The 9,780-nt window shown below is 64.7% G+C and overlaps 1 protein-coding gene across 1 annotated transcript; it reads right to left on the bottom strand.

Moving 5' to 3' along the window:
- Positions 1 to 1,514: 1,514 nt before the first annotated feature.
- On the bottom strand, positions 1,515 to 9,565 carry LOC127061233 (IQ motif and SEC7 domain-containing protein 2-like; the record flags this gene model as incomplete). The annotated part of the gene is made up of 7 exons (XM_050987843.1): positions 9,423 to 9,565; positions 7,162 to 7,328; positions 6,275 to 6,414; positions 4,455 to 4,580; positions 4,251 to 4,350; positions 2,894 to 3,055; positions 1,515 to 1,676 (listed from the first exon to the last, which is right to left on the bottom strand). Coding segments are annotated over exons 1-7 (964 nt in total), but the record flags the coding sequence as incomplete, so codon positions are not given.
- Positions 9,566 to 9,780: the final 215 nt, after the last annotated feature.

Genomic DNA, 9,780 nt, shown 5'->3' on the forward strand with positions numbered 1-9,780 from the left:
CACTCTCCGAACCCCCACAGGGGACCCCAACCCCCAGGACCCAACCCCCCCCCCCCCCGCATGGAGACCCCAAACTCCCTCCCAGTCCCTCCCAGTCCTTCCCAATCCCTCCCAGTGCCCATCCCAGTCCCTCCCAGTTGCTCCCAGTGGCTCCAAGCCCCTCCCAGCCCCTCCACAGTGACTCCCAGTCTCCCCCAGTCCCCCACAGTGGCTCCCAGTACCCCAGTCCCCTCAATCCCCTCCCAGTCTCTCCCAGTCCCTCCCAGCCCCACCCCAGTCCCCCTCAATCCTCCTCCCAGTCTCCCCCGTGGCTCCCAGCCCCTCCCCGTCTATACCAGTCCTGCTCCAGTCTCTCCCAGTCCCCCCAATCCTCCCAGTCCCTCCCAGTGCTCCCAGTCTCTCCCAATCCTCCTCCCAGTCCCCTCCAGTCCTCCTCAATCCTCCTCCCAGTCTCCCCCAGTGGCTCCCAGTGGCTCCCAGTCCCCCCCACTCCTCCTCCCAGTCCCCCCCAGTGGCTCCCAGCCCCTCTAAATCCATCCCAGTCTATCTCCCAATCCTCCTCCCAGTCCCCCCCAGTGCTCCCAGTGGCTCCCAGCCCCTCCCAGTCCCTCCAGCCCATCCCAGTCTCTCCCAATCCCCCTCCCAGTGCCCCCCAGTGGCTCCCAGCCCCTCCAGTCTATCCCAGTCTCTCCCAGTCCCCTCAATCCTCCCAGTCCCTCCCAGTGCTCCCAGTCTCTCCCAATCCTCCTCCAGTCCCATCCAGTCCCCTCAATCCTCCTCCCAGTCCCCCCAGTGGCTCCCAGTGGCTCCCAGGCCCCCTCAATCCTCCTCCCAGTCCTCTCAGTGGCTCCAAGCCCCCCCAAATCTATCCAGCCCCTCCAAGACCACTCCAGTCTCTCCCAATCCTGCTCCCAATCTCTCCCAGTCCCCCCCAGTGGCTCCCAGCCCCTCGCAGTCCATCCAGCCCCTCCCAGTCTCTTCCAATCACGATCCAGCCCCCCCAGTCCCTATCCCAGTCCCACCCAGTGGCTCCCAGCCCTCTAAATCCCTCCCAGTTCTCTCTCCCAATCCTGCTCCAGTCCCCCCAGTGCTCCCAGTGTGCCTCCCAGCCCCTCCCAGTCTCTCCACGTCCCTCCCAGCCCATCCCAGTCTCTCCCAATCCCCCTCCCAGTGCCCCCCAGTGGCTCCCAGCCCCTCCCAGTCAATCCCAGTCCATCCCAGCCCCTCCCAGTCTATCCCAGTCCCTCCCAGTGGCTCCCAGCCCCCCAAAATCTATCCCAGTCCCTCCCAATCCCCCCTCCCAGCCCATCCCAGTCTCTCCCAATCCCTCCCAGTCCCCCTCCCAGTCCCTCCCAGTCCCCTCCAGTCTCTCCCAGTCCCACTCCCACACCATCCCAATCCCTCCCAGTCCCCCCCAGTGGCTCCCAGCCCCACCCAGCCCCTCCCAGTCTCTCCCAGTCCCCCTCCTAGCCCCTCCCAGTCCCTCCCAGTGCTCCCAGTGCTCCCAGTCTCACCGCTGTCGGACAGGTCTCGCAGGGAGCTGCTCAGCGCGCTCCGTTTGAGCCCCTCGGCCCCGAACGCCTCCTCCAGGGAGCTGCGGCTGAGCCCGTTCAGCGCCTCGCGGGGGGGCCCCGCGCCCCGCGGCCCCGCCACGCCCTTCTGCTTCTCCAGCTCCGCTGGGGGGGGGACACTGGGACCACCAGTGACACCAGTGACACCCCCAGTCACACCAGTGACCCCCCCAGTCACACCAGTGACCCTCCAGTCTGACCAGTGACCCCCAGTGCTGACCAACGCCCCGCGCCCCGCGGCCCCGCCACGCCCTTCTGCTTCTCCAGCTCCGCTGGGGGGGGACACCAGTGACACCCCAGTGACACACCCAGTCTGACCAGTAACCACCAGTGACCCCACAGTCACACCAGTGACCCCCCAGTGCTGACCAATGCCCCGCGGCCCCGCCACGCCCTTCTGCTTCTCCAGCTCCGCTGGGGGACACCAGTGACACCAGTGACACCAGTGACACCCCCAGTCACACCAGTGACCCTCCAGTCTGACCAGTGACCCCCAGTGCTGACCAACGCCCCGGCCCGCGGCCCCGCCACGCCCTTGCTTCTCCAGCTCCGCTGGGGGACACCAGTGACACCCCAGTGACACACCCAGTCTGACCAGTAACCACCAGTGACCCCCAGTCACACCAGTGACCCCCCAGTGCTGACCAACGCCCCGCGGCCCCGCCACGCCCTTCTGCTTCTCCAGCTCCGCTGGGGGGGGGCACCGGGACCACCAGTGACACCAGTGACCCCCCAGTCACGCCAGTGCCCTTCCCAGCGCTCCCACTGCCTCTCCCAGTGCTCCCAGTGCCCTTCCCAGCGCTCCCAAGTGCTCCCAGTGCCCACCCCAGTGCCCCTCCCCAGCGCATCCAGTGCCCCCAGTGTCCCTCTCAGCACTCCCAGTACCCCCAGTGCTCCCAGTGCCCTTCCCAGTCCCTCCCAGTGCCTCTCCCAGTACCCCCAGTCCCCCTTCCAGTGCTCCCAGTGCTCCCAGTGCTCCCTGTCCCCGTCTCAGCACTCCCGGTGCCCTTCCCAGTGCTCCCAGTGCCCCCAGTGCCCCTCCCAGTGCTCCCAGTACCCCCAGTGTCCCTTTCAGCACTCCCAGTGCCCCCAGTGCTCCCAGTGCCCCTCCCAGTGCTCCCAGCGCTCCCAGTGCCCCCAGTCCCCTTCCCAGTACCCCCAGTCCCCCTCCCAGTGCTCCCAGTCCCCCTCCCAGTGCCCCCAGTGCCCCTCCCAGTCTCTCTCAGTGCTCCCAGTCCCTCCCAGTGCTCCCAGTGCCCCTCCCAGTGCTCCCAGTGCCCTTCCCAGTCCCTCCCAGTGCTCCCAGTGCCCCCAGTGCTCACCCTCCACCCGGTACTTCTCCATCTCCTGCACCTCGGCCACGGACTCGCGCAGGTCGCTGGCGAAGCGCAGCCGGTCCTGGGGGCTCGGGGCGTTGAACACGATCAGCACCTTGCGCTCGCCCCCCGGCGCCGCCGACAGCAGCTTGATCCCAAACTGGTAATCTGGGGGGGCACTGGGGGTCAGGGACACCCCCATGGGGACAGGGACACCCCCATGGGGACAGGGACACCCCCAAAGGGACAGGGACATCCCCACGGGGTCAGGGACACCCCCATGGGGTCAGGGACACCCCCAAAGGGACAGGGACACCCCCACGGGGACAGGGACACCCCCATGGGGTCAGGGACAGGCCCATGGGGTCAGGGACACCCCCATGGGGTCAGGGACACCCCCATGGGGACAGGGACATCCCCATGGGGACAGGGACACCCCCACAGGGACAGGGACACCCCCACAAGGGTAGGGACACCCCCATGTGGTCAGGGACACCCCCATGGGGACAGGGACACCCTCATGGGGACAGGGACACCCAGCTTGATCCCAACTGGTAATCTGGGGGGGCACGGGGGGGGCATGGGGACAGGGACACCCCCATGGGGACAGGGACACCCCCAAGGGGTCAGGGACACCCCCACAGGGTCAGGGACACCCCCACGGGGACAGGGACACCCCCATGGGGTCAGGGACACCCCTAAAGAGACACCAACCCCAGCTTGATCCCAAACTGGTAATCTGGGGGGGCACTGGGGTCAGGAACACCCCCAAAGGGACAGGGACACCCCCATGGGGACAGGGACATCCAGCTGATCCCAAACTGGAATCTGGGGGGCACGGGGAGGGGCACCACTGGGGTCAGGGACACCCCCACGGGGACAGGGACACCCCCAAAGGGACAGGGACACCCCCATGGGGACAGGGACACCCAGCTTGATCCCAAACTGGGAATTTGGGGGGACAGGGAGAGGAGGGGGCACAGCAGGAGGTCCCAGAGGGTCCCGTGGGGTTCTTTGGGGTGCTGTAGGATTCTTTAGGGTGCTGTGGGGTTTTTTGGGGTGCTGTGGGGTTCTTTGGGGTGCTGTAGGATTTTTTGGGGTGCTGCGGGGTTCTTTGGGGTGCTGTGGGGTCCCATGGGGTGCTGTGGGTGTCTTGGGGTGCTGTGGGGTCCCATGGGGTGCTGTGGGGTTCTTTAGGGTGCTGTGGGGTTTTTTGGGGTGCTGTGGAGTTCTTTGGGGTGCTAAGGGGTTCTTTGGGGTGCTGTGGGGTTCCATGGGGTGCTGTGGGGTCCCATGGGGTGCTGTAGGATGCTGTAGGATTTTTGGGGTGCTGTGGGGTCCCTCGGGGCGCCCTGGGGCTCACAGGCGTTCTGGAAGAGCTGCATGTGCATCTCCACCAGCGGGAAGCTCTGCCGGAAGCTGTAGGTCACCAGGATCTTCTTCTTCTGGAAGATCTTCGTCACCTGCCGAGGCCAGGGGGTCACCAGGGACCCCTCTGCTGGGAGCCCACCCCGAGACCCCCCAGGACCCCGGGACCCCCCGGGACCCCCCAGAACCCCCCACTCACCACCAGCAGGTCGTTGAAGAGGAAAACCTCGCGCTGGTGCAGCCCCAGGCGCTGGGGCCGGTTGGGGTCGGGCACCTCGTAGAGTTGGCAGCAGCAGACCAGGCGGCGGTGGGGCAGGGACAGCACCTGGGGACAGCCGGGGGGTCACATCTGGGGGGGGACACGGGACCCCAGAGCCACCCCAGGGTGGGGATGGTGACCTCGGACCTTCACTGGGGTCACACAGAGCATGGCACCATTGGGTCACCCTGAATGTCCCATGTGGGTCACTTTGAGTGTCCCCACAGGTCACCCCAAATGTCCCATGTGGGTCACTTTGAGTGTCCCCACAGGTCACCCCAAATGTCCCACATGGGTCACTCTGAGTGTCCCTACAGGTCACCCTGAATGTCCCAAGGGGGTCACTTCAAGGGTCACCCCAAACGTCCCATGTGGGGCACTTTGAGTGTCCCCACAGGTCACCCTGAATGTCCCATGTGGGTCACTTTGAGTGTCCCCACAGGTCACCCTGAATGTCCCAATGGGTCACTCTGAGTGTCCCACAGGTCACCCTGAATGTCCCATGTGGGTCACATCAGGGCACCCAAATGTCCCACAGGGTCACTTTGAGTGTCCCCACAGGTCATCCTGAATGTCCCACATGGGTCCACTTTGAGTGTCCCCAAAGGTCACCCCGAATGTCCACCATGGGTCACTTGAGTGTCCCCACAGGTCACCCTGAATGTCGCCAAGGGGGTCACTTCAAGGGTCACCCAATGCCCCATGTGGGTATTTGAGGTCCCCACAGGTCACCCAACAAGTCCCACGTGGGTCATTTTGAGGTCCATAAGGTCACCCTGAATGTCCCAAGGGGGTCACTTTGAGTGTACCCAACAGGTCACCCGAATGTCCCAGTGGGGTCACTTCAAGGGTCACCCAAAGTCCAGTGGGTCACTTTGAGTGTCCCCACAGGTCACTCGAATGTCCCAAGGGGTCACTTCAAGGTCACCCCAAACCTCCCCTGGGTTCAATTGAGTGTCCCCACAGGTCACCATGAAATGTCCCAATGCTGGGTCACCTTGAGTGTCCCCACAGGTCACCCTGAATGTCCCATATGGGTCACTTTGAGTGTCCCCACAGGTCACCCTGAATGTCCCAAGGGGGTCACTTCAAGGGTCACCCCAAACCTCCCGTGGGTCACTTTGAGTGTCCCCACAGGTCACTCCAAATGTCCCACATGGGTCACTTTGAGTGTCCCCACAGGTCACCCCAAATGTCCCATGTGGGTCACTTTGAGTGTCCCACAGGTCACCCTGAATGTCCAATGGGTCACTTGAGGTCCCCACAGGTCACCCCAAATGTCCCATGTGGGTCACTTTGAGTGTCCCCACAGGTCACTCCGAATGTCCCACATGGGTCACTTTGAGTGTCCCCACAGGTCACCCCAAATGTCCCATGTGGGTCACATCAAGGGTCACCCCAAACGTCCCACATGGGTCCCATACAATGTCCCCCATGGGTCACCTAGACCATCCCCCATGGGTCACCTAGAACCTACCCCATAGGTCACCTGGATCATCCCCCTGGGTCACCTAGAACCTGCCCCCTGGGTCACCTAGAACCTGCCCCCTGGGTCACCTGCACCATCCTTCCCACAGGATCTCCTGGAATGTTCTATCTCCCATGGGTGGCCTGGAACATCCTCCCACTGCAGCATCACCTGGAATGTCTCCTTTGGGTGGCCTAGAACCTGTCCCATGGGTCACCTGGCCCCACCCCCCGTGGGTCACCTGGCCCCACCCCCCGTGGGTCACCTGGCCCCGCCCCCCGAGCAGACCCACCGGTTTCTTGCCGACGATCATGCGCTCCACAGCCTGGACCTGGGACACGTGGTCGTCGTTGGTGCGCAGCTCGCGGCTCTGGATGCGCTGGTAGATGCCCACCAGCATGTCCCGGGGGATGTCCTCGCCATTGTCCACCCCTGCGTGACACCCGGCCCCGCTCTAGAACCGCTCCGGAACCCATGACACCCCCACGAACCCGCAACAGCTGGCACTGCTCTAGAACTGCCAGCTCCAGAACTCGTTACCAATGGGTGAGAACCCAATGACATCTGGACCCGCTCCAGAACCTGCAGCACCCAGCCCGAGTCCTGGATCTGCGACACCCAGACCCCTCCTAGAAGCCCCAATACCCAGATCCACTCTGGAACCCACGTCATCGTTACCCACTCTAGAACCTGCATCACCTGCACCCGCTCTAGAACCTGCAACAGCTGTCCCCATTCTGGAACCCACCACACCCGGTCCCACTCTTGCCCTGGTGTCATCTCTGACCCACCCCAGAACCCACAGCCACCAGGCCCGCTCTAGAACCTGCAACACCTGCACCCGCTCTAGAACCTGTGACACCTGTCCCCATTCTGGAACCCACAACACCCAGTCCTGCTCTTGCCCCATCCCTGACCCACCCCAGAACCCAGACCCACTCTAGAACCCACACAACCTGCCCCAATCTAGATCCTGCATCACCTGGCCCTATCTAGAACCCACACCACCCACCCCCACCCTAGAACCCATAACGCCTGACCCCATTCCAGAACCTACAACTCCCAGGACAGCTCTAGACCATCCAACACCCAGCCCAATCTAGAACCCAGGACGCCCAGCCCTGCTCTAGAACCCTCCCCGGGGCACACCAGGAGGTGTCTGGGCTGGCAGGGCCTCACCTCGCAGGTTCTTGATGAAGTCCTCGAGCTTCATCTTGCGCTCGGCCTTGACGCTGGGGCTGTACATGTCGGTGTTGAGGAGGATGATGGCGAAGGCCAGGATGAAGATGGTGTCCGGGTTGCGGAACTGGCGCAGCAGGGCCGCGTTACACACGCAGTAGCGCTGGCTGCGGGGCGGACAACCCCCACGGCCCATGGGGTCACGGTGCCCCACGGCCGGCCCCGCCTGACAGGGGGGCACCTCCGCACCCCGCGGCCGCTCCTGAGCGTGGGGCAACACCCCCATGGCTGTAGGGTCACCTAGAACACGGCCCGCCACCCCCATGGCTGTAGGGTCACCTAGAACACGGCCCGCCACCCCCATGGCTGTAGGGTCACCTAGAACACAGCCCGGCACCCCCATGGCTGTAGGGTCACCTAGAACACGGCCCGCCACCCCCGTGGCTGTAGGGTCACCTAGAACACGGCCCACCACCCCCATGGCTGTAGGGTCACCTAGAACATGGCCTGCCACCCCATAGCTGTAGGGTCACCTAGAACACGGCCCGCCACCCCATGGCTGTAGGGTCACCTAGAAACGGCCCGCCACCCCCATGGCTGTAGGGTCACCTAGAACCGGCCCACCACCCCATAGCGGTAGGGTCACCAGAACACGGCCCGCCACCCCATGGCTGTAGGGTCACCTAGAACCAGCCCGCCACCCCCGTGGCTGTAGGGTCACCTAGAACACGGCCTGCCACGCCTGTGGCTGTAGGGTCACCTAGAACACGGCCCGCCACCCCCATGGCTGTAGGGTCACCTAGAACACAGCCCACCACCCCCATGGCTGTAGGGTCACCTAGAACACGGCCCGCCACCCCCGTGGCTGTAGGGTCACCTAGAACACGGCCCGCCACGCCTGTGGCTGTAGGGTCACCTAGAACACGGCCCGCCACCCCCATGGCTGTAGGGTCACCTAGAACACGGCCTGCCACCCCCAATGGCTGTAGGGTCACCTAGAACACGGCCAGCCACCCCATGCGTGTAGGGTCACCTAGAAACACGGCCTGCCACGCCTGTGGCTGTAGGGTCACCTAGAACACGGCCCGCCACCCCAATGGCTGTAGGGTCACCTAGAACACGGCCCGCCACCCCCGTGGCTGTAGGGTCACCTAGAACACGGCCTACCACCCCCGTGGCTGTAGGGTCACCTAGAACACGGCCCGCCACCCCCATGGCCCCTCCTTGATCCACAGGGTCACCTAGAACGTCACCCTGGGGTCCAGGGGCCATCCCCCAGGGTCCTGCCAGTCTGTAGGGTCACCTAGAACAGCCCCTGGTCCCAAAGGTGCCACCACCCCCTTGGGTCACCTAGAACAGCCCCTGGTGCCACCACCCCCTTGTGTCCCTTCTCAATCCATAGAATGACCTAGAACGTCACCCCATGGTGACCACTGTGTGCTGCTGGTAGCAGGGGCAAGGCAGTGGGGACATGGGGTCAGGGGGACACGAGGACGTGGGGACATGGGGACGTGGGGACACAGGGACACAGGGACATGGGGACACAGGGACACTGGGGACACGGGACACGGGGACAGAGGGACACAAGGACATGGGGACGTGGGGACACGGGGACATGGGGACACTGGGACATGGGGACATGGGGACACAGGGACATGGGGACACAGGGACACAGGGACATGGGGACGTGGGGACATAGGGACAGGGGACGTGGGGACACAGGGAACACGGGGACACAGGGACAGGGGGACACAGGGGGACATAGGAACAGGGGACGTGGGGACACGGGGACATGGGGATGTGGGGACATGGGGACGTGGGGACGTGGGGACGTGGGGACATGGGGACACAGGGATGCGGGGACACAGGGACGTGGGGACACAGAGACATGGGGACATGGGGACACGGGGACAGGGGGACATGGGGACATGGGGACATGGGGACATGGGGACACAGGGACAGGGGGACGTGGGGACATAGGGACAGGGGGACACAGGGACAGGGGGACACAGGAACACAGGGACATGGGGACGTGGGGACACAGGGAACACGGGGACACAGGGACAGGGGGACACAGGGGGACATAGGAACAGGGGATATGGGGACACAGAGACATGGGGACATGGGCACGTGGGGATATAGGGACGAGGGGACGTGGGGACACTTGGGGACACAGGGACGTGGGGACACAGAGACATGGGGACACAGGGACATGGGGTCAGGGGGACATGGGGACACGGGGACAGGGACCCACCCCTCACCTGAAGGCCTCGATCAAGCGCTCGACCTTCTGCGCCTCCCCCTGCACCCGGATGTGCGACTGGAACTTCCGCAGGGCCTCGTCCAGCTCCATCCCGGAGAAATCCATCTCGTCCACCACGCAGCTGCCGGGACCCCGCGCCAGGGGATGGCTCTGGGGGCCGCCCCCGTCCCCGGTGTCCTCCCTGTCCCCACTGTGTCACCCCCACCCCCACCGTGTCCCCCCTGTCCCCAGTGTGTCACCCCCAGCCCCAGCATGTCCCCCATCCCCATTGTCACCCTTGTCCTCAGCATGTCCCCCCTGTCCCCAGCGTGTCACCCCCATCCCCAGCATGTCCCCTGTCCCCACCATGTCCCAGC

This window comes from Serinus canaria, unplaced genomic scaffold (assembly GCF_022539315.1).
Source record: "Serinus canaria isolate serCan28SL12 unplaced genomic scaffold, serCan2020 HiC_scaffold_313, whole genome shotgun sequence".
NCBI classification, from domain to species: domain Eukaryota; kingdom Metazoa; phylum Chordata; class Aves; order Passeriformes; family Fringillidae; genus Serinus; species Serinus canaria.